Genomic DNA, 24772 nt, shown 5'->3' with positions numbered 1-24772 from the left:
AATGACCACGTCCACCTGTTACCTTGTGTTGCTTCCCCTCGAGGGAGCAGACAAACAGAGCTGTCCAAAGATACCCCACAAGACATGGCCCCCCACTTAGGGTCTGTGCCAGCCAGAGGACTCCCCTCCTGTGTCTGATGGGCCCAGCAAAGTGGATTTCTTCCTGGAGGCTACATTAGCATCTCGATGGGCCAATGTCATCAGGGCTCCTGTGAGGAGGTGGCAGGGTGGGAGGGAGAGAGGTGTGCTCTGTTGTCATTATAGGCTCAGGGGTCCCTCCCATCCGCAAAGCACCCCTGGGCAGCTGCGTGGACACGTCAGCATCCATGGATGTCCTAGAGTACAGATTCAGAGAGCTTCAAGGGGGCCAATTGTCATTTTGGGGGTTAATTTTAAAGAACACTCAACACTCATTGAGAAAAAGCATTTCTCCTACAAGCTGTCCCATACCCCTGAACCCACTGATTCCACCTGCAGCCTGGAGCCTGCACACTCCACTGGCCTTGGGTTCTGGACACTGGCATGGATGTTTTTAAAGCCCTCCAGGTGACTCTGAGCTGCAGCATGGTTTAGCAGGTGTTCAGCTCTAAGAACTGGTGGTTAATGTGATACTGCCTGGGCTTGTCTACCCTGTGGCCACTGTTCACCTTCATCTTCCACTTCAGTCCACACAGCAGCCTGAGAAGTAGGTACCGTGATCATCCCATCCAATGGATGGGGAAACTGAGGCACGGATGTTGGGTGATTTGCTCAAGGCCTGTTTGGCACCAAAGCTCTTGCTCTTAATTTATCCAGGGCCTGAACTCAGCCACTGTGGCATCAGGACACCCCAGCCAGCCTGACCCCGTTCCCTGGGCACTACTTCTGGCTATGGTCTGGGCTGTGATCCCTGAGAGACATCACCATCCTCCCTACCTGGGAGGACATCCCGTGGCAGGGGTACAGGATGGCACGGTCATCGTCCTCCGCTCCTTGGTCTAAGCAGTAGCCGCTGGCTTTGCTGTTTCTCACCTACGACCAGAAGCCAAAGGAGAAGCCCCATCACAAGGACCCAAAGGCCAAAGCAGGCTAGAAGGGCTTTACTCACCCATCCCCTGCCCAGGGCCAGCAGTCTCAGGAAGGGGTAGTCCTCCCAGGATGAGAGGGGAAGGGAAGAAGGGGAGGGGGAGGGGAGGATGGCACTCTGGCCAGTGGGCTGGCTGAGGACTGGCTGGCTCCTGTGAATGGCCTCCCCGAGTTCAGGTCTTTGGCTATATGACTGCAGCTCCTCCCATTAACAGTGGTAGGGTTGGTAGGGGGGTATTGCTATTCCCACAGTTCCCGTCTGGGCCTGCTTAGAGGCTTGCGTGGCTGAGAGATGCAAGAGATGCCTGTGTGCAGCTCTGAGCCTCAGGACTCCTGCAGCTTCCACTCTGCCCAACCCTGACTCCACCCTGAGAGCAAGCCGGGCTGCCCTGCTGGGGGTGACAGACATGGGAGAGGTCTGTCCCCCAGCACAGACCAGGGCAGGAACACATCGCTCTTCCTGGCTTTAAGGAGAGGCGGGTATGGCCATGCATGTGGGGGCTGGGGCAGACAGGAGGGTCTTCCCACAGCTGGTGCCCCTCCTGGTGCGTCTCTGGGTCCTTCCGTTGTGCTCTCAACATGCAGGTATTGGCGGCACACGAACAAGGTGGTGCGTGTGACCACCTCCATGTGCAGGCCTTTGCACGTGTCTGCTTATGTTCACATGTCATTTTGTCTTGGCAACAAGTATTTGTAACATGCAGAGCATGCTCGATGGATGGGGTCTGTGTACAGAGGGGAAGATGTGTGGGGTAGCTCTTTGTATGTATGTATGTGAGCAAAACTGTGTGCAAATGTGTACTTTTGTGTCTGTGTACACTTACACGTGCATGCTTGCTTAGTCGCTCAGTCATGTCCGACTCTTTGCGACCACATGGACTGTAGCCCGCCAGGCTCCTCTGTCCATGGGGATTCTCCAGGCAAGAATACTGGAGTGGGTTGCCACGCCCTCCTCCAGGGAATCTTCCCAACCCAGGGATCGAACCCAGATCTTCCACACTGCGGGCAGATTCTTTACCGTCTGAGTCACCAGGGAAGCCCAAGAATATTGGTATGGGTGGCCTATTTCTTTTCCAGGGAATCTTCCCAACCCAGGAATCAAACTGAGGTCTCCTGCATTGCAGGTGAATTCTTTACCAGCTGAGCTACCAGGGAAGCCCGCAGACTTACACATGTATATGCATTTGCATGGATCCACGCATGTGCATGTGGGCGTGTGTAAACACATGTATGCGGCACATGTACACACATACACACGTGTCTCCGAATCTAGTTTGTGATCTGCGGTGGCAGGCACGCGTGTGTGTCCATGCAGCTCTTACACTGGCGTGTGACTGTGCCTGTGTGCTCTGCCGGCTGCTGTCCATGGACGTTCGCACAGGGACAGGCCAGGGAGCTGGGAGGCGGGGTGTGGGGTGCCAGCCATCTGCGGAGGCGGTACCTCTCCGTACGTGAGGGTGTCGTTGTACGTCCTCATCTCCGGGTACACGTTGTCCAGGTACCACTTGAAGCTGCGGCACTTCAGCCTCTGGCGCAGGGCCAGCCGCTCGGACACGTCCCCGAAGTCCACGCCTGGGTTCTGTGAGGCCGGAAGTGAGGCAGGGCAGGCGCTGGGGTGTGCGGAGCCCCGACAACCCAGGCCACGACCCAGGGTGGGGGAGCTGTGGGACCTACAGGCACCCCTCCAGGAGTGTCCCCGCCCTCAGGCTTCCTTGTCTGGGAGCCTCCTGCCCTCCCAGGATCCTGCAAGGTCCAGGGCAGTGGGGCTGATGGCAAAGGCCTGGCGTCTCTGGCCTGTTTGCAGCAGGTCCTGCTGGAGACCGGCCTGGTCTTCCGTCGGCCACTGGTGGCGTGTGTAGGCCTGGTTTGCTTGTCATGCCCTGCACACTCACCTGGGGAGGTAACTTAGAACATCCTGAGTACTGCTGTTTACCTGGGCTGGGCCAGGGCATCTGTGCTACAGGATGATTTATGGGGGTTGCTGTGGGCATTAGCTTGACCTCTGCAGGGACCTGAGACCAAGTCCAGGCACACAGACATCAGCCACGTGCACGTGAGCCTCATAAACTCCAGACGCTGACCTTCCCTGGTTGGTGACACCCTACATGCGCTGCTGCTGGGAGAATTCAGCACTGTCTGTTCTTTCTTCATAACAGACCCCAACCCCCATGTGACAGCTCTCCTGAGTTCTGAGTCCTTGTAGCCAAACACTGAAGCTCAGGGTGGTCCCAGAGCCCCTGGCACTCAGTGACAGGTGGGGGATATGGGTGGGTTGGAAGAAGCCCGCTCCCTAAGCCCAGTTTCCTGAGGCGTTGATGCCAGCTAAGGACTGCCTGAGGGCCTGGAGAGAAGGGCAGACTCTTGCTGGATGCAGGTGCGAGTGACCCTGAGAGATGTCACCAGATGCTGGGCTGTGATCTGACTCAATTCAGAAGGTTCCAGTGAAGTTTAAAATACTAGGACATTTTGCATATAATGAAGATAATTGTTGCTTCTTAACTTTTTTGTTATACACATGAAGCTCTATCTTTTGACAGCTAAAAATCCACACACGAATGTGAGCTTATATGTGTGTGTGGATCCTAATAGAAGATCAAGCTTTTTCTGTGGGTGGATGTTAAAAAAAAAAACTGTTCCCAGGACAAGTCTATCCCCAGAGACTCAAATCCTCCTGTGTCCAAGGAAGCAGCCTGTGTGTGAAGCCTGGTTCTGCAGCTGGTTGGGGTTGGGGGACAAGGAGAGCCTGTCCTCAGCACATACATGCCCATGTATGTACATGCATGCACAGGTGCACACACACACGTATGCCCAAGCCCCCTTCTCAGGCTGCCCTGCCCCCCAGGCACTGGTTAGGACCCTCTGGCTCACACCCAGCTCCTGCTTCTGGCCAGCAGCAGCAGGCAGACCCCTGGCTTGGGCCTCCTGCCTCCACTCCCCGCAGGATGGGTGGATCGGCTGCAGACACCACACATGAGAGAAGCCGCCATCCCCAGGCCTGAGACCCTCGTGACAGGGTCCTGTGGAGGACCGAGTTACATGCCTACTCTGCCACTCATCAGCTGTGCACACTCGTGTGTGCAAGGCATGGGGTCATCATATCACTGTGGACTCCTGCAGAACTGACATGAGAGGCTTCCGCAGGGCAAGAGGGATGCTTGTGCGTCCCAGGAGGGGCTGTGGTTGCCCTGGGGGAGCTCTCTCCTCAGTGCCACCGCTGCAGCCTCTCAGGGGCTCGTAATACCTAGTGAAGGAGCTCTTGTGGTGGTGGAGGGGGCTGCCAACGAGTGTCACAGCTGTTGGAAACAGGCTCTCCTTGGTGAAGGAAATGATGTTTCTGAGATGGAGCTGTCCAGGAGGCCCCGCACTGCGTGGATGGGCTGTGGCCTTGGATGACCCTGAGGCCGTCCCCAGGTGTTACCCCCGTCCCCGGCCCCTCCCCACCCAGCTTGGCCAGCTTACGGTCATGGGGATGTTCCAGGCCATGTACACGTGGGACTTGAAGCCGTCCATCCACACCTCGGCCGCTCGCAGGGCATTGCGCTTGGCGTAGTAGTCGATGTCATTGTTGTAGGGCTTCTTGGTGCGCTCGATGTGGGCCACGCGGGAGCAGGGGAGCACCTCCATGCTGCCACCACACTGCCACACCTGCGGGGCACCCGAGGGCCCTGGGTAGTGGCCCCGCTCCTTCCCAACTGCCGGGAGGGAGGGAGCAGGGCCAGGGGCCGAGGGCACCATCCCTCCCTCCCTGCATCCCCTGCCCACGGTCCCCAGGACAGGTCTTCCCTCCCGAGGGCACAGCACGAGGAGGCCTGGCCGCCTGGGCTGTTCCAGGGCAAGAGGCCAATGAGAAGCTAAGGCCTTGGGCTAGGTTCACCAAAGCCTGGGCGCAGGCTTGCCTCTCCTTCTGGCTGCTGCTGCTGCTGCTGCTAAGTCACTTCAGTCGTGTCCAACTCTGCATGATCCCACGGATGTTAGCCCACCAGGCTCTCCTGCCCCTGGGATTCTCCAGGCAAGAAAATTGGAGTGGGTTGCCATTTCCCTCTCCAATGCATGAAAGTGAAAAAGTGAAAGTGAAGTCGCTCAGTCAAGTCCGACTCTTAGAGACCCCATGGACTGCAGCTCACCAGGCTCCTCCATCCATGGGATTTTCCAGGCAAGAGTACTGGAGTGGGGTGCCATTGCCTTCTCCCTCCCCTTCTGAATTTCCTACCAAATCTCATTTCTTTTGCACATTCCACGATCTAAACAATGGAGGGATTTTTCCTGACACCTTAACACTTCATTATTATCCCTCTCCTGTGGCCCTCGCCCCAACTCAGCATTTGCTCCGGGCCCGGAGTCTGGCCCGAGAGAGCTTACTTACCACCAGCAGCTGCCTCTACCACCTCTGAGCTGGAAAAACCAACCTACAGTCTAATTTTAAAAGAGCAGCTTCCTGTGCAAACGCCACCCAAAACACTCCAGATAACTTCAATCCAAGGGTGCACTTGCTACGCAAACAATGGCTTCAAGCACCCCTGACACAATCTCAGTCTAGAGAAAAGTCTAAAGAAACAACTGCTCCTCTGCAAACAGGGCTCCCCAAAATCCCTCACTGATGCAACCTGCATCATGATCTCCTTTTATGCCTGCTTACTTCCTGCACTGCTTCACCTCAACAAAACTCAGCCTTACTAGGCATGGGCTGTGTTAGTCTTCTATTCTATTCTATCCCATCCTGCCTGTGATGGTTAAATTTTGGGGGGGGATTTTTTATTTTATATTGGGGTACAGCTGATTAACAATGTGATGGTTTCAGGTGAACAGCAAAGGGACGCAGCCATACGTATACCGTATTGGGGCTTCCCAGGTGGCCCCAGTGGTAAAGAACCCGCCTGCCAATGTAGGAGAGGTAAGGGACGTGGGTTCGACCCCAGCCCAGGGATCCATTTCCGATATAGAAATGGATCCATTCTCCCCCAGACCCCGCTCCCATGTAATGGTTAACTTTATGTGCTGTGTGGTGCCCGGATATTTGGTTCAACCTTACTCTGAGTGTGTCCAGGAGCATGTCTCCAGGGGAGATGAACACTTAGGTAGGTGGGCTGAGTAAAGCAGATTGCCCTCCTCACTGTGGGTGGGTCCCAACCAATCAGCTGAAGGCCTGAGTGTACAAAAGGGCTGAGAGAGGCACAGTTCTTTTTCTCTGCCTGGCGGTCATCGAGCTGGGATGCTGGTCTTCTCCTGCCTTCAGCCTTGGGTTGGAAACATACCCTCGGCTTTCCTGGGCTTCCAGCTTGCCAGCTGTGGGTCTTGTGCTTCTCAGCCTCCATCACTGTGTGGGCCAAGTCCTTATCATCTCTGGAGAACCCAGACTAATATCCTACCATATCACATCCCACCCCATCCCACTGAAAAATGCTAGTACCATCCACCAGGTTGATGTCACCATGAACAAATCAGTCTGATCAACTTGGCCCAAGCTCTCTTCAATCAGATTGTTACCCCTAAGCCTCTGCTAATTTAGACATTTTGGAGGTGCCAGGCACATGCTCAGCACCTTACTCAGTTCATCTCACTCACCCCCACCATTACCCAGGAAGGACGGGTACCACAGGCAACATTCTCCCCACTGTACAGAAGAAGATACTGAGGGTCAAAGAGGTTAAGCCATTTACAAGAGATCACGGGATATGACCAGGCCTGACTGATCCACAGCCTCTTAATGTTAATGCGGTGCTGCGCACGCCTCCCACACACAGACACTGTCTCCTGGAAACTGTCATCTTTTATAGTTGAAATGTAACATCAGTTCACAAACATTTGTCCACTCAGCCAAACACCTAAGAGCTGTAGTTTCCGATCGCAGTGAAGATGAGCTTTAATTCATTTCCTGTTGCCCAGTTATTAGACATTTAAATCTTCCTCCTTCCTCCTTCAATAGTTCCTTCACTGTTCAAAACAATGCTGCAATCTACATTAAAAATGCTTTCTTGGGACAAACCTTCACCGTAACTTGGCAGGCATGGGTGCTTTAAGCTAAAGTCTTGATGACAAGTACAATAGGGAGTCTCTCAGCCTTGAGCATGGGTTTCATTCTGCGGGTCCCTCTGGCCTCTTGTTTGGCCTTCTTCAGCCGAGAAGTTCTCCCTTATGCCCAGTTTAAGTGGCACCAGCTTCCTCAAAGCCCATTTCTCACCCACAGTGACTGTGAAGAGTGGCCGTGATGCCTCCGGGCTCCAGCTTGAGCATCCAGAGCCCATCTCAGGGGCCCCTGTGGAGAGGCGTGGAACGTTGAGCCTGACACCAGTTTAAGGCCACCCACATTTCCTGGGACTGCCATAAATAAGGACCACAGGCCAGGTTCAAACAACAGACACTTATTCTCCCACAACTCCAGAGGCCCTGCTCCCTCGGGGGCTACAGCAGAGGACCCCACCTGCCTCTCCCAGCTTCTGGTGGCCCCGTCCCTCCCACCACACGGCCTCCTTCTCTGTGGGTCTGTGTCTTGCCTTCCCTTCTCCTCTCTCTGGTAAGGACACCAGCTGTCAAATTTACAGTAGTTTGGTTTAGTCGCTAAGTCGTGTCCAACTCTTGCGACCCCATGGACTATAGCTCACCAGGCTGCTCTGTCCATGGGATTCCCCAGGCAAGAATACTGGAGTGGGTTGTCATTTCCTTTTCCAGGGCATCTTCCCAACCCAGGGATCAAACCTGGGTCACCTTCATTGCAGACAGATTCTTTACCAACTGAGCCACCAGGAAAGCCCTGTTGTGCTGTGCTGTGTTAAGTTGCTTCAGTCATGTCCAACTCTGCGATCCTATGGACTGTAGCCCAACAGGCTCCAGGAAGCCCTCTACACCCTAAATCCAGGAGAATCCCATCTTGAGACCCCTTACAGATTTTAGGAGGATGTATCTCTCAGGTTGCCATTCACCCACCATAGCCACCAAGCTCTCATTTCAGGAAAGAGGACAGCCTAGCCCTATTGCTCCTGTGTCCCCACTCTGCCTCCAGACAGAGGAAGAAGGCAGGAAAATCTCTCAGTGGAATGTCGATGGCCCTTCCTCACATCACGCATAGCCAGGATAACAAATCATGTCTGAGCAAGTCAGACATCCTGGGTTGGGGAGGCTGCCTGCTCCTCTTGGCTCACTGAGCATGCACCCAGCACCAGTTCCCCTGGCCCAGCTCACCACCACTTGGGACCACCACTCTGCACCCTGCAGAGGGCAGAGAGCAGCATCTGCCTCCCTTGCTGGATGGTGAGAACCCTGCCTGCTCTGTGTCAGAGATGCTGGCTGAGGTTTATGCCTGCATCGTCTTGCTTCCACATCACTGGAGGAGGGACTGCTGCCCATCCTGGCCTGACCCTAAGGAGTTACAGGAGGAGGGTGGAGGGCACTGCGGAAGCTTTGAAAGGCCAGGCCCGTGTACAACTCCCACCCCTTTGGGTCACTGTGCTATGCTTAGTCAATCAGTCATGTCCGACTCTTGCGAACCCATGGACTGTAGCCTGCCAGGCTCCTCTGTCCATGGGGATTCTCCAGGCAAGAATACTGGAGTGGGTTGCCATGCCCTCCTCCAGGGGATCTTCCCAACCCAGGGATTGAACCCAGGTCTCCTGCATTGGAGGCAGATTCTTTATTGTCTGAGCCATCAGGGAAGCTCAAGAATATTGGAATGGGTAGCTTATCCCTTCTCCAGGAAAACTTCGGGACCTAGGAATTGAACTGGGGTCTCCTGCATTGCAGCTGGATTCTTTACCAGCTGAGCTACCCAGGAAGCCTGGCCATGACTTTGGCTCACACATTTCTATCAAATTCCAGCACAAGGCCTAGCTGCCCGTGAGCCTGGGAATGCAGGTGGACACTTGGTGATCCAGGAACCTTCCAGGAGGCCAAACATGGAAACAAACAAAAGAAGCTCTGTAGACCTGCAGGGCAAGCATCTGTCCATCTTCTGTGGCCATCGTCACCAGACGTTTCCGAGGGGCCTCCCTGCTGTTCATCATCCCTGCCCAGTCTCCACCTCAGGCTAGAGGTTCTTCAAAACCCATGTCCAGCCATCCAGTCCTCTGATCCTCCCAGGACTCGCCACCCCTCACCCCTGCTCTCTCTCTGCTGGTCTCAGATCTTGCCCCACAATCTGCCACAGCTGCTGCCTCCATTAGGAACACCCTCCTGACTGGCTGCCTCTCCAGCTTCAACTCCTCAGATGTCACCTCCTCCGTGATTCCCTCCTGAACACCCCATTTAAAGCTGCAGCCTCTCCTGCCTCATTCCCCTGACCAGCCTTATTTACCTCTGTGACTTCTGTCTCCTTCTCACATGGGACACCATTGGACTGCTGATTTCATTTTGTCTGTCTGTCCCACTAAAACGTAAGCCTTGTCAGTGGGGTTTTCCACTGCTGCATTCCCAACTGATAAAGCTGGACCAGGAGATAGCAGTGAGGTGAAGATAAACCCCAACACTGCCACGTGGGATGGGCGGGGGATTAACCTGTCTTCAGTGCAGATGAAAATGAGAACTGAGATGTTAAGAAGCACATCCAGCATCGCACAGCTAGTTTGTGGTGGGCAGGGACTCAGAACTGTTGCACAAAGCCCCTGAAGTTGCTCTTCACCCAGGGCTGTGGAAGGTGTCACGGGGCTGATCCACATGATCTAAGTGTTCTGGTCATACCCACTCTGTGTCACAACCGCTGATTATTAATATCTCAACCAAGGTGGTTAACTGCCACCCAAACAGAATAGCAGACATGAGGCAGAGGGCCAGGGGTCAGGCCTGCAAGCAGCTGCTTGGAAGGAGGCTCAGGGCACCTGCCCACCCCACCTGAGGGACCCCCTGCCTGCAGGGACCCCTGTCCCTCAGCCAGCAGGTCTCCTCAGCTCCTGGAGCCTCAGGGCTGGAATTCCAGAGCTGCAGCTTTCACACATAAGCCTTTCTCCTTAAAAAGTCTGGAAATAATGGTCTGCCAGCAGGGATGCCAATGAAAGCTCATTCATCCTCCAGCCCCAGCGTGAGCCTGATCTGTGCCCCAGTAGAAGCCAAGGGGCTGGGACGGTGACCTAGTGACTGGGCTGAGTGTGGCCTGGGGACAGCAGGGCAGGCGACAGCGTCTGGTGCCTTCCCTCTACGGATGCTCATAGTGAATCAAGTTGCCATTTCTTGTGGTTTCTTCTCCATCTTCTTCCTGCACCACAATGATCAAAACAACATTCCTGGAGAGCCCTGCTATCAAAAAGCCAGTGCTTCCTGTGGCCTGAGCAGAAAAGGAAAACGGTGCCGGCCGCTTGGCCTTGGCGTTCATCCATGTGGCGGTGGGAGGTGATGGGTCTATATATCATTTTTATGGAGACGCTTCTCGACTCTGAGTTCATTTCCTTAACCGCACAGCCTCCCCGCAGCCAAGAGAGTGGCACGCGGCCCCTTGCCCGCCCCGCTTCTCTGTGAGCCGGTCTGTCTTCAGGGCACTGAGGCGGGGCTGGGGAACACAGATGGAGTGGGGGGCCTGCAAGCACCGCCAAAACAGGGGCACCCCAATCTGCTCCATAGTAGGACCTCCTGGTGCGGCTAAAAATCCTGTGGTCTGGGCCTCACCCCCATCAACCACATCAGAACTGATGATCAGATGGTGGGCTCCCTGTGGACTGGAGTCTGCACTCAGGCACAAGGCCGTGCTGTCCCTGGGGCCTCCTGGGAGGCAGAGGGAGGTGAGCCCCGCGGTTCTGTTTGGATAAAGCTGAACTCAGGGGTCCCTGCTGTTGCAACCAGAGTTTCCAACTGGGACCCTCCAGAGAGGCAATGAAGTGACAAGGCCTACAGGTTCAGCCCTGCAGTGAGACCTGTTCACACGCCCAACTCACAGTTACCACCGGATAGCTCACCCTGTGGACATGCAGTGCCCTGTGGAACTACCCCCGCCCCATGGCAGGGACGCTCAGGAGGCTTGCCTGGGAGCCCACCAGGGCCTCTGCTCTCTCCCGGCAGCAGTGGAGTCCGAGGGTCCAGCGTCCCGGCCACTGGGACAGAAGGCAGGTCTGTGCTGACACATCAGGCCTAGAGCAGAGACCCAGTGAGTCTCAGGTCCTTCAGAGCTGGCGGCCCAGCCAACAGGCTGGGCTGATTTTCACAGACGCAGCCCCGGTCGCCTACCAGGATGGAGGAGGAAGCAAGGTCCGGACGCCTGCTCCCCGCTCACTCAGGGTTGATCCTGAAGCCCTCTGGGGTCCCAGGGTGGAAGCTGGAGAGAGGCCAAGGGTACTGCAACTCCTTACTCCTAGGAGTGGTCTGGGAGCCGGTCAGCAGTGTAGACAGTCAGGCCCAGCTGGCCCTCCTTGATCAGAACTGAAGTGTCTTTGGGAGACCTGGAGGGAGGTGCCACTGCAATGGCTGAGCTCCTTTTTATGCATCCGATCTCCCCACAGGCAGTTAATGACTGTCCAAACAGATGCCCGCCGTAAAACACCAGCCTGGAAACACAGGCACAGTCTGAGCCGTGAGCGCCTCCCCAAATGTCTGTCCATCCTTCTTGCACTTTCAGAGGACCTGGGGACATCACCTCCTTCAGGATTATTCAAAAAGATTACCCCAAAGGGCATTGGAAAAGAAGGCGTTGACTCCTGTGCCCAAATGCACGTTCATGACCTGTAACAGCTGGCTCACTAGGAGATGGCTGGCGTAGCTGCATGGACTCAGAGAGGCCAGAGAGGAGCTCTGCAGAAGGTCAGGGCTGAAGAGGGGAGAGGAGGGCTGGCCTGTGTATTAACTGTCTTTTTACTTTAAATTTTTATTTTTATTGGAGTGTAGTTTATCTACAGTGCTGTGTTAGTTTCCAGTGTACAGCACAGTGATCCATTTATACATATACACGTATCCATTCTTTGTCTTTTCTCTTTACTCTGCTGCTTTGACATCTGGGGCCTCGCTGACCCGGAGGGACTGTCTCTCCCAGGTTCCTAATTCCTGGAGGCTGTAAACCACTCACTTGAGTGCCTCTTTATGTGCAAACCAACCAGCCTGAGCCCACCCCAACGCCCCTCTAAGAGCTCTCACACTGAGGGCAGGGCCAGTCCCATGTCCCAGAGCCTTGGAGTTACTCAACCAGCCACCGCTGGGCTCCCCTGCCTCCCCGATCCTTCCCTGGGAACCTTGTAAAGGTTCTGACCCTGGTGTACCCCACTCTCTGCCTCTTGACCTCCCTGTGGCCCCTCCTCCTGGAAACTGGCAGTAACCCCCTCCTGTCAGTGGCCATCATCTCCAGACCAGCTGGCTTCCCCATAAGTGAATAATGAAACAGCTGGCCAGGGCTGGCAGCCACCTGGGGGCTGGGACACAGGTGACAAGGGGTCTTAGATCCCAATTCCTTCTCAGATTTCATCTTGCAGAGCAGGGTACACCTCCCTCCATGCAGGCCCCGTTACTATTATTATCCTATGACTGCCTGGGAGGAGGATTTTAGCTGCTGGGCAAACTCGGAGTGTCCTGATTTGAGAGTTCAAAAGCTGCAGACTTTCACATGAGGGCCTTGGAGAGCTTTCTTTTGGTCCCAGCATCCTCATGACCTCCCTCTGGTCCAGCCTGTTTGAAGCCCACTTGGGAAGAAACCATACAGAAACGCTGGCTCTTGGAGATGCAGACCCGAGACACAGTGGCGCCTCCCGAGCCACTTTGACAGAAGTCATCAGTTTCACCAGTGACCTGCTCAGGACCCTTGTCTTGCTCAAATGATCTGCAAGTGACACTGGGAGGCTTTTGGTGATGGAGCTGCAGCTGTATCACCCTCTTGCAGGCCGCATCAATTATGAAATTATGTGCCTGGAGATGACTCCTGGCTGGCATCTGAGCCCCCGCCCATCCCCAGGACTCTGCTGTGAGCCCAGGTGGGAAGGGTTTTCTGAGTGAGGCCCTCCGCTCCTGGTGATGTTGTTTCACAAGTTCATCCACCAGAGCCATCCTCCCTCGTTTCCCAGGGAGCTCAGGTCCTCTGGGTTCTCGGAGGGGCCACGCAGAGGGTGGCGCGGCCCAGTCCTCCCCGACGGCCCCAGCCGGCCATTTAAGTCTCTGAGGCCCGAGACCTGAGGATGACGCGAACGACCCTTTTTCGGTATCAGGACTGCCTGATAACTTTAATGAGCAACCAGATTTCACTGGATCCGGGCAAGAGTGCACGTCTGGCTGCTGTCTGTGTGCACAGAAAGTTGGGGGTTTAGGGGACCCGGGGTAAGGCGTGCTGCTCCAAGCAGCCACTCGGACCCACCGGCATCTCCCTGCGGCTCCGCGCCCTCCCAGTGGCTGTGGATGGAGAAGGAGCGCGGGTGTGGAGGGTGGCCTTGGAGGACTCACGGCTCAGACTAAAGCCGGGGAGCACGCCGCCGCCTCTCCGCATTGCCCCATCGGGGAGTTAATGGATGGTGGTGGGGGAGACCACACCTAACAAGGCTGGGCGGTGCCAGGCTCCGGGGAAGGGAGGCGGGGCTAAGCGACCCTGCAGGCGGAGGAGAGGGGGAGGGAGGAGAGGAAGGGGAGGGAATAGAGGAGGGGTGAGGGGATAGAGGAGAGCGGGAGGGGAGGGGGAGAGGAGGGGAAGGGAGGAGAAGAAGGGACGGGATAGAGGAAAAGGGGGAGGTTAGGGGGCGAGGAGGGAAGAGACGGGTGAGAAACAAAAGGGAGCGGGACCATCCGGCCTAAGTGCTCGGCCAGGTGGAAAAGAAGGGGCGGCCGCTGAGTGAAGGCTGGAGGAGCAAATGAGAAGCCCCTGGCGGCCCACGTCTCTTTGAAGGTGGCAGCTGTGCCGGAGCGGGGCGAGGGGCTGGCATTCCCAGGCTTCTCCGAGGAGGGCTTGTCCCCGTGGGCTTGTTTATTACTTGGATCCACACAAGAGGCACCGCAGCAGGGTAACAGGCAGGGTGGAGCAGCCAGAGGTGGGGTGTGGGAGCCCGGCCTGGCATCTTATCACTGTCCCACCCTGCGGCCCAGAACGGCATTTTCTCTGGCAGAGGGAGGCTCCTGGCAGATGTCGGTGGGTCCCCAGGCCTGTAGCAGGGGTTCCTGGCTTCCCTCCGATGTGTCCCGGGCCTTCACTGGCCATCTTCCTCCTGCGATCCATGAGCCCTCATCACCACTCGGAACCGGTTCCACAGTCTGTGAGGGGAAAACGCTTTCTCTTTGGACCTAAGAGCAGGGAACTCACTGCGGGGCCGGAAAGAGCCGGAGGGGCGGAAGCTGATGCTTTACTGAGTATTATTCTGATGTTAGAGCCGGCTTTGTCCAGGCCAGCTATAAGGACCATATTCCTGAGTCTGAGTGAACTCCGGGAGATGGTGATGGACCGGGAGGCCTGGCGTGCTGCGATTCATGGGGTCGCAAAGAGTCGGATACTACTGAGCGACTGAACTGAACTGACTGTTACATGGTGAGAAAAACTTGGGCCTAATTTAGTTTATTCTTGACTCCTGGGTTTACGTGTGATGAACTGTGTATGTTTCCTTCTGGGTGTTGGAATCCACTAAGCATGATAAGAGTTGAGTTTCACCTTGAAAATACTGAGGATGGGACTTTGCCTGTCAAGCTATGGCCAATGTCTACTCACATTGGCTTCTTTCTCTCTCTCTCTTTTTTTTTTTTGCCTTTGTAATAATCCATGGATCCGAAACCAATCAAACTGTCCATCCATCCACCCACTTACTCATTAATAAACCCATTCATCCACCCATCCACACTTATTGAACACCTATCCACCATCCACTCATCTATGCATCCACCTAGCCATCCAACCATCCATCCATCCATCCGTCTACCCATCCACTCACCCACTCGTCTACCCATCCACTCACCCACTCGTCCATCCATTCATATATTCATTCATACATTCATCCAGCTACCCACCCACCCATTCATCTATATTAGTCCTTAAATCAACATGACTCTAGGCACTGTGCAAAGCTGTATTAAGAACAAATTGAGAGGCGAAGCAAGCTTGGTGTTCCTAGCCCAGACCTCTAGGGAAAAAGTTGGCTATAACATAGGCTGAGGCTGAAAGGAACCTAGATATCCTGCCTCACACTGTCTCACCTGGCACACACCCAAAAGGTACGAGCCACCATCTTTCTTTTGGCAGTACAGAATTCCTCCCTTTAACCAAAAAACTGGGCTTCATATCCACTCTGGAGAAAACCATGTGCATGATTTCTTTAGAGATTTCACATGTGAACCTAATTTTTTGAAATTATTTACAATCTGTTCAACTGCCTGCCGCCCCGCCCCCCACGCACTCTCTGCCCGGGCCCAATTATTTCAGGAAATAATTCCTAGAGCGCAGCCAAGGCAATGCCTCTCTCTTGTCGCACAAACTCCTCACTCTGCAGGACTGATTCATCTCCAGGGGCAGAATTTGACTGGATTTAGCTTTGGAAAAGCAAGTCGCAGCTCCCTGGACTCAGTTGGGCTCAATTCATAAATTTTTGACAACAAAACATCTCTTCCTGGACCATCTCAGGCCATATATATATACACACAAATATGCTATAAAAAACAGCTGCTTCTGTGTTCTTATGCCAGATGCACAGAAACTTTTGAGCTGAGTTTTCATTCCAAATTCCTCCCACTTGTTTCACTGAACAATTTGAACATCTCAAACAAAAGAAAAGAAAAAACTAGTTTCCTTCCTTCTAAACAAGTGGTTTTCAAAGTGTGATCCTGGAGGAATTCCTTGGTGGTCCAGTGGTTAGGACTTAGCGTTCTCACTGCCAGGGCCCGGGTTCAATCCCTGGTTGGGGAAGGCAGCCAAAAAAAAAAAAAAAAAAGTGTGGTCTTTGAACCACAAGCATCAGCATCACCCAGCACTCCTTAGAAATGCAGATTCTCAGGTTGGACTTCAGACCTGTTGAATCAGAAGCTCTGCAAGTGGGGCTTCCCTGGTGGCACAGTGGTAAAGAATCCACCTACCAATGCAGGGACACGGGTTTGATCCCTGATCTGGGAAGATCCCATAAGCCTTGGAGCAACTAAGCCCATGTACTACAACTATTGAGCCTGTGCTCTAGAGCCTGGGAGCCGCAACTACTGAGCCCATGTGCTACTGAAAACCCACAAGCCCTAAAGCCTGTGCTCTGCAACAAGAGAAGCCACCACAATGAGAAACCGGCATACCATGACTAGAGAGTAGTCCCCACTTGCCGAAACTAGAGAAAAGCCCGTGCAGCAACGAAGATCAACACAGTCGATAAATAAATAAAATTATTTTTAAAAAAAGAAGAAACTCTGCAAGTGTTTTAACAAGCCTTTTGGGGAGTTCAGAGGTTTGCTGGAGTTTGAGAACAGATGTGCTAAATGCTGAGTCTTCTCACCCCTCCCCTACCCCCTCTCATTAGTACTTCAAGCGCTTGGCATAATCGTCTATTTTAGTAGCTCTGTCTCTTGAACACTAATTGAAGGTGGGACCACATCTTCTTGAGTTTTCTCTCCTCAAACATAAGTGAGGCTATACTTTTTAAGTCATGATTCCCAAGCCCACTGTAGTTGGAAGAAATGAAAAAGGAGATATTTAGTTAATATGGGGCTTCCCAGGTGGCTCGGTAGTAAAGAATCTGCCTGTAATGCAGGAGACACAGGTTTGAAACCTGGATTGGGAAGATCCCGTGGAGAAAGATATGGCAACCCACTCCCATATTCTTCCCTGGGAAATCCCATGGACAGAGGAGCCTGGCAGGGGTCCTAGTCCATGGCGTTGCAAAAGAGTCAAACATGACTTAGCGACTAAACAGCAGCAAGTTAGTATCATGGATATGGAAATCTTTATTACCTGCCCCCGCAAACATATAGGAATGATAGACAAAATGATTTTAAAAGTTAAAAGTACATATTAGAAAACAAGATGGAATTCCCCTTAGCTCAGAAAAAGCAAAAACATGATAGTGTAGTGAGGCTGAAGCTCTAAGGCACAGTCATCTAAGCTTTATGAGGAGATAGGTGCTGAATGAGTAGCCAGGATCCTTGCAGGAAACCAGGGCTGAGACTAGGCTCCCTGATTATGAGTAGAAGCTCAAATCAGCTCTGATTGCTCCCTGGTTTTCAGCCATAAACAATCAACTGAGAGAGGAAGCAGAGATGTACACAACACCTTGGAATCAGGTTGGTTCTCTGAATAAGAAATGAAACAGGAGATCTCAAGGTGAAAACTAGAGTTCAATAAAAAGAAAAAAGAAAACCTAAGCCACTAAATTCTGATCTAGGGAGTGCTCGGACAAGATAACCTGAAACTTCCAATAACAAGCGAGTGTGGTGTGAAAATACAACTCCCATGAAAGACGAGCTGTCAAAAAATTGCAAGGCACACAACGAAATCCAACTAGGAGAGTCATCAACAAACCCGAAGATGGGTAAATTTAAACTGAAGGAAAGAGAGAGAAAAGAATGACTAAAAAGGTCTTAAGTAGACTATTAAGATTTTCAGAGATGAAGGAGTGAGGGGAAAGCATTCATCAATAAAGGGCTTAGGGATCAAAATAGGCAGCTATAAAAAAGAACAACCAGACATGAAAGGCACTAATGGAAGGCGTCATAAAGTGTATTAATTGAAATCAAAATCCAGAGCTAAAGAGGTGGCTTGAATAGTCACCTGGACATGGCTAAAGGCAGAATTTATTCATTGGAGTATGGAGCTGAGGAAATTACCCAGAACACAAGGCAGGATGAGGAAGATATAGTAAAGTGGTTGAGATCTGAGGAGATCTGGAGGGTTGATGAGCAGCCCCACCAGGTATCCAACAGGATTTCCAGATGAGGTGAGGCCACATACAAGAACCCGAGCACTTTCTAGATCTGTAAGCTAAGCCTCAGGATGATGACCTAAACCAGGACTCAAGAAGAATACAAGGCAAAGGGTCTCAGAACACAAGGGATTCAGGGCCCAGAACTATCTTCCCATCCATTCCTGTGTGATACTAAACTCAACTGATGTACAGGTGGACCAGAGTTTGATAAAATGTTTCTAAAGTTCATACAAAAGAGGAAAAACAAGAGAGCAGCCAGAAAGACTCTAAAATAAAAATGAAGATATATGGACTTCCCTGGTGGTACAGTGGATAAGCTGATCCACTGGAAAAGACCCTGATGTTGGGAAAGATAGAAGACAGAAGGAGAAGAGGGTGACAGAGGATGAGATGGTTGGATGGTATCAGTGGATTCGATGGACATGAACTTGGACAAACTCTGGGAGATGGTGAAGGATAGGTAGGCCTGGTGTGCTGCAGTCCATGGTGGTCTCAGAGTCAGATATGACTCGGCGACTGAACGCACACACAGTGGATAAGAATTCGCCTGACAATGCAGGGAACATTCTGGAAAGATCCCACATGCCTCAGAACAACTTAGCTCACGTGCCACAACTACTGTGCCTGTGCTCTACAGCCTGCAAGCCACACTGTTGAGCCCACGTGCTGCAACTACTGAAGCCCACATGCCCTAAAGCCTGTGCTCTGCAACAGAGAGTAGCCCCTGCTCTCTGCAACTAGAGAAAGCCCACGTGCAGCTATGAAGACCCAGCACAACCAAAAATAATAATAAATAAATAAAAATGAAGACATTCGATTAGTAGACAATAGCACCCCACTCCAGTACTCTTGTCTGGAAAATCCCATGGGCAGAGGAGCCTGGTGGGCTGCAGTCCATGGGGTTGCGAAGAGTCGGACACGACTGAGCGACTTCACTTTCACTTTTCACCTTCATGCATTGGAGAAGGAAATGGCAACCCACTCTAGTGTTCTTGCCTGGAGAATCCCAGGGACAGGGGAACCTGGTGGGCTGCCATCTATGGGGTCGCACAGAGTTGGACACGACTGAAGCGACTTAGCAGCAGCAGCAGCAGCATATTTTATAAAGCAGCAGGCTAAGAGTAGAAAGTTTAAAATAGATACAAACACTTCTAGAAGCACTTAGAATATGATAAAGAGCACCTTTCCCATCAGTGGGAAGGGGTGGACTATTTAATGGATAATATGAAAAGAGTTAGTCTACCATTTAAAAACGATATAAAGGCAGATCACAACCTTACTTATATAATAAACATATTCCAAATGGATTAAAGCTTTTAATGTAAAAAAGGAACTATAAAGTGTCAGAAGGAGATGTGGTCAAATAGTCTTTCAAATAGGCCTTTCTAAGAACGAGAGCAAATGCATGTCATTTAAAAAAGTACATATTTACATTAAAAAATTATCTATATAAAAAGTCAACATCATAAAATTAAGAACAAGGAAAGCATTTGTCTCACACAATAAAGCATCAATATCCCTACTGTATAAAGTGCTCTTAAAATCTACCATGAGATGCCCCAAGAAAATATTAGCAAAGAAAGAAAAACATATGCTTAACAAATGTCCAAAAATGTTCAAGCTCATTAGTAATTGAAGAAATGCAAGTTGACCAACAAAACATTCCCTGTGTGTCTTCCATATGTGAAAAAAGGATGATTATATTTAATCAGAGAAGAGGACAGCAGAGAATGAGACAGTTAGACAGTATCACCACCTCAGTGGACGTGAATTTAAGCAAACTCTGGGAGATAGTGAAGGACAGGGAAGCCTGGCGTGCTGCAGTCTATTGGGTCACAGAGTCGGACATGACTTAGTAACTGAACAACAACAAATATTTAATCAAGGCTCCAGTATCCTTGCTGGAGAATCAGGTGGACAGAGGAGCCTCAGGAACTTATGGACTTATGGTCCATAAGTCCATGGTCCTTATGGACTTTATGGTCCCTAGAGTCACAAAGAGTTGGCCACAACTGAAGCGACTTAGCACACACACATGTGTGTGTTACATGCCCAGGAAACTATCTCATCAAGTACCATTTGAGAACACACACACACACCACCTCTGGAGGAGGAGATGGTAACCCACTCCAGTGTTCTTGCCTGGAAAATTCCATGGAAAGAGGAGCCTGGTTTGCTGCAGTCCATGGGGTGGCAAAGAGTCAGACAGGACTGAGTGCTCACACACATGCTCACACCACCTACACGCCACAAATCACACACATACATACCACACACACAACCCACATACATAGACACACACCACTCAGACCTACACATCACAGACATGTAGATATACAGATACATGCCACACACCACACATCACACACACACCACATACACAGACACAGACCCCCATACACCACACATAGACATGTAAACACACACCACACACAGACACGTATACACATATAGAGGAGGATTTGGCAAATTGTATCAAAACCCATAAAAACATGTGTTTCAGGTGACCTAGCAAGTCTACTTCTAGAAATTCTATCCTGAGGAGATACTGAAACCTGAAGAAAGATACAGACAAGAGAACACGATCTCAGGGCTGCGTGGGGTGTAGGGGCTGCCGGTCACAGAGCCCCACTATCAAGTAACTGCTACAGCAGGTGGACAAAGGACACGCATGGCCTTGGGCTTTCAAGAAATGTACACATAGAGAACCTAAGCAAGCATGCAGTGCCCATCATGCATATGTATACTCTGCACATGGGGAGACCGGTTAGATACACACAAGGGACCTCTGGGAAGATGTCCACTCCAGCAAAGGCAGAGATAGGATCCTGGGTGACTCAATTTTGTTCCCATTAGCTGACCTTGTATTTTTCTAATGAAAGTCGCTCTTATAAAGGGGAGAAAATAGTATTGCAGAAATCCTTGTGCAAACAATGAGCACTATCCCATGCCAGTTACATTTCATTTAATCCCCAGACGGCCCCAGGAGTCACGTCCTGCGTGCCCCTGGGGGATGAAAGTGGGAACCGAGGTTCAGAGGTGGCCCAGGTGCCTAACAGGCAGCGATAGCCTCCAAATGCAAGTCTCAAGGGCCCTTTTGAAGACCCCATGTCGTCCAGGGTTTTCTCCCAGGACATTCAGTGGGTGGAGACTTTCCCTCCCCTGCCTGCATTCATCCTCACCTAGCAGGCAGACAGAGCCACTCATGACTAGAACAGGCCCTCCCTGAAGCAGAACTGCAATGGGCCTTCACAGTCTGTTCACCGCCCTCACTGAGAAAGATCAGGGACCAGCCTGAGGGCTGCCCATGCCCCGCACCTCCCCCGTCTCGGTGTCTCCCTCCACCAGTAACCAGGCCACTTCCCTGCTCTGGGTCCACTCCTGGAGAACAGGTAAACCACCCCCTGGGCCCAGATGGTGTAGCGCTAATGCAGCCCCTCAAAGGGTTGGAGCTGAAGGCGCTGCAGTTACCCTCAGTGCCTCCAGGCTTGCCTGTAACACTGTGGGGGAGGCAGTGACTGGGAACAAACGATTTCCAGTTTCTGCACAGCAGAGCTTTCCAGAGCAGGCACTCCCCGTTTGATTCTGTCCTGACCTTTATTAAACCTAATGGACGCAACGGATTCATTTCCACCTAATTGGCTCTAGGACTTTCCTCATTAGGGGCTGAGCAGTTGGCAGTTTTACAATCACAGAAATGTAAATTGGCCCCGAGACCACAGAATTACTCCTCTAATTGGAGTGAATCGATCAGAAGGGCTGTGTGGCCACCTGTGTTAATGGCGGATCAGAAAGTGTGGTGGCTGCCAGGCTGTCTGAGTGGGAGCAGGGGTCCTGAGAAGGCCGGAGGAGTACACGGCCTGGGGCCACTCAGGGTGTCAGCCAACGCGTGGCGGGGCGGGGGGGCGGGGCGCCACACTCCTGCGCAGGGCCTTTGCACTTGCGGTTTTCTCCTCCTCCGGAACACTTCCCTAGCGTTGCATAACTTCTTCCCCTCCTTCACAACTGCTAAGATGTCACCATCTCAGTACCCCCTTCCCTGATCATCCCATTTAAAATGACAGCCTCCATGATCACTACACTGGGAATGAAGGGATGGGACGCGTGTGCCCTGCTGAATCCCCAGCACCTAGGACGGCAGTCGATACTCTATTCCTCAACAGGCGATTGTTCAGCCAATGAACACCTCGCTTCCTTTTGATGCCCCGGAACCCAGCACTTAGATGATTCATCTTTTATTCTATAAGTAAACCAAACACTGAAGACCGGTAGCATGCAGCAGTGAATGGGACCCAGCCCAGAGCACATGACTTACAGTGAGGGACGGGAGGAGACCCGCAGTAAACCGTAAGCTAATAAGCTAGACGAGTGATGGATAGAGCCACATAGAGCCAGAGTGTGAGAAGACGAGGCTTAGCTTTGGTGGGCGGGGCGAAGCGGGGGGGGGCGGGGCGAGGCGGGGCAAAGAGGGGCGAGGAGGGGCGGGGCAACAAGGCGGGGTGGGGCTCTCTGAGCTGAGTAAGAGAAGGCTCGGGCTTGAACCAGGGAGGGTGGAGGCCCGACGGTGGTGCGGGTGGTAAGAGGGTGGGCACTGGGACATACAGGGAGCGGGATGGGGAGCGTTACACACCGTGGGGGAAGTTTGGGATTCTCAGGGTGATGATGAAAGAGCCCCCTCTCTTGGCTTCTGTGTAGCGTGAACAAGAAGGGTGCAGACTGCGGAGGAGCAACTCCAGGTGGGCTTGATACCGACATGGGTCCTCGGACTCTTTAAATCATCAGACATTGTAAGAGGCCAGATGAGAAATTCAGGCAAGGCTTTGTTAGGACTCGCGCTGTGGCACCAGGGAGTGAAAACCAGTGACAGGTGCCCTTGCTGTTCCGGTAGATAGGGTGACGGTGGGGGTGGATTGATTGGTGGGTGGGGCTGGAGGGATGGCTTAGGTGGTCTGCCCACCCCCTTGGTGATGCTATGTGCAGGGATCATGGGCAGGACCCTGATTTTGCTGCCCCCGCCTCAGAAATGGCAGTTGGGCTGTGGCCTTTTTGTATCTTATTGTTCGTAATTTGACCCAACTGAACATGGGTGCAGTTACTTTTAGTTCCTTATAGTTCCTTTGTATTCTTGTCCAGGTGCAGCGTCCCAGGCCCCAGCCTGTCTCAAAAGCACACTTTTAGATGAGTGAATTGGAGCAGAAGGAGAAAAGTGCCCAGGGTCACAGCTAGTGGAGGTGGTGGTGGTGGGGTGTGTGAAGAGCCACACCGTGTTGAACAAGCAAATAGGAGACCGTGACATTGGGAGTTAAGGAAGAGTGCAAATCCTTGGACTCTCCCGCTGTCCTGAGCCCCTCTCCTGAGCCTTGGATCTGGTCTGGCTTGTGTGTGCTTCCACCACTCCCGAGACTGGGATGTGAAAGAGAATCACAGTGTCTGCCTTGTGTGCTGGTACGTGGATGCTGGGGCCTGGGGCCACCACGTGTGAGGAGGCCCGGCCACAGCAAGGCCACGGGGAGGCACTGTCACTTACGGCCCCAGCTGAACTCCAAGACAGGCGGTGTCCACCTCGGATGTCATGTCCTGCTGGGCTTTTGGATGAGTGCACCCCAGCCACCTTCTGACAGCACCCAGGTGGGAAACCATAAAGCTGAGCCCTTCCCAAACTCCTGACCCACCACAGGCTAGCTGTAGCTGGGGACCCATGTCTGTGTGTCCCGTGTTCATTTCCCAGGTTGACAGGCATAGAAAGAGCTTCATTAGCGTGTGCCCGCCCATCTCTGTGTTCTCCTGGGGGAGCCCGGCTAACTCATCCCACCGCCCATACCCTTCACCCCAGGGCCTTGCCACACAGCTGAGCACTCACGGTGCTGGATGGGACACATCACAGCCCAGGAGACTGCAAGCAAATGCCTCTTTGACCCACAGTCTCTAAATATCAGCTCAATGTATATTATATGGGGCTTTCTATTCATATTATATATCAGGGCCAACTGGGTCTCCTCATTTGGAGGTCAAGGTCGGCCTCCCTGGGCTCTGATGCATTGACCTCAGCTTTCCTGACTCAGGGGGATCTCAGATGAATTAGCCAAGACCAAGGTGGAGGCATCAAGGTGGGCCCTGGGGGAGGCGAGGAGCTGGTGTCCAGTGGGAGGGGCCCTGCTGCTGCTGCTGCTGCTGCTGCTAAGTCACTCAGTCGTGTCCGACTCTTCACGACCCCATGGACTGCAGCCTACCAGGCTCCTCTGTCCATGGGATTTTTCAGGCAAGAGTACTGGAGTGGGTTGCCATTTCCTTCTCCAGGGAGGGGGCCTGGATCTACTCAAAAGGGAGATGGAGCCTAGAATTCAATCTGAGATTTTCCACTTGAAATAATCAAGTTAAGAGAGAGAGGGGGCACTTTGGGGTGGCAGATAATTTATGTATCAATGTGGGAGAGGGTGCACCAGGGCTTACTTGAAACACAGGAACCAGCCGCTTTCCCTGACCTGACTCCCATGCTGGCGTCCCTCAGGGTGGATTCTCAGTCCAGCCTCCTTCGTGAGCTTTGGGCAGTGTTCTGTTCACTTCCTGCCCTTCTTTGTGTCTTGTGAGGTGGGAGTCTTCTACCCAGGCCCCCGTCTTCCAGGGACACAGCTTTTCTGGGAGGTTGATGCCCAGGGCTGAGGGGTGCTCCCACCAGGACAGAAACTGCTCTAGTCATTTCAAACAGGGGTGCGACATCGGAGGGATCACCAGTGGGCTGGGCTGCGAGGAAGACAATGTTCAGGAGGCAGCCAGCCACCAGTAAAAGAACCGAGCTGTGTGGAGGCTGGGGCGCACAGAGCACAGGCCTCTCCCCAGAAGCCGCTGGAAGCACCGAGGGTCTGTGAGGGCAGGAACTGGAGCCCCAAGGAAGGGGGAGGCATGCGCAGCCCGGCCCTGCCTGAGCCTCTCCAGGAGCTGGGCGAGCAGCC

The 24772-nt window shown here is 52.8% G+C and overlaps 1 protein-coding gene across 1 annotated transcript in view; it reads right to left on the bottom strand.

Annotated features, from left to right (window-relative positions):
- The window catches only part of GALNT9 (polypeptide N-acetylgalactosaminyltransferase 9), a 114973-nt gene that overhangs the window by 7270 nt on the left and 82931 nt on the right, over positions 1-24772 (bottom strand). The window contains exons 7-9 of the mRNA XM_086345966.1: positions 4525-4710; positions 2507-2644; positions 916-1011 (exon numbers count right to left, since the gene is read on the bottom strand). Coding sequence (XP_086202092.1) covers positions 916-1011; positions 2507-2644; positions 4525-4710 — 420 coding nt within the window. The remainder of the gene's footprint in view (positions 1-915; positions 1012-2506; positions 2645-4524; positions 4711-24772) is intronic.

The sequence above is a fragment of the Bos grunniens genome, chromosome 17 (assembly GCF_055505025.1).
Source record: "Bos grunniens cultivar Pamir isolate PY7600 chromosome 17, Bosgru_T2T1.0, whole genome shotgun sequence".
NCBI lineage: Eukaryota > Metazoa > Chordata > Mammalia > Artiodactyla > Bovidae > Bos > Bos grunniens.
Note: the sequence above shows the minus strand (reverse complement) of the source record. Positions and strands in the feature narration are given on the sequence as shown.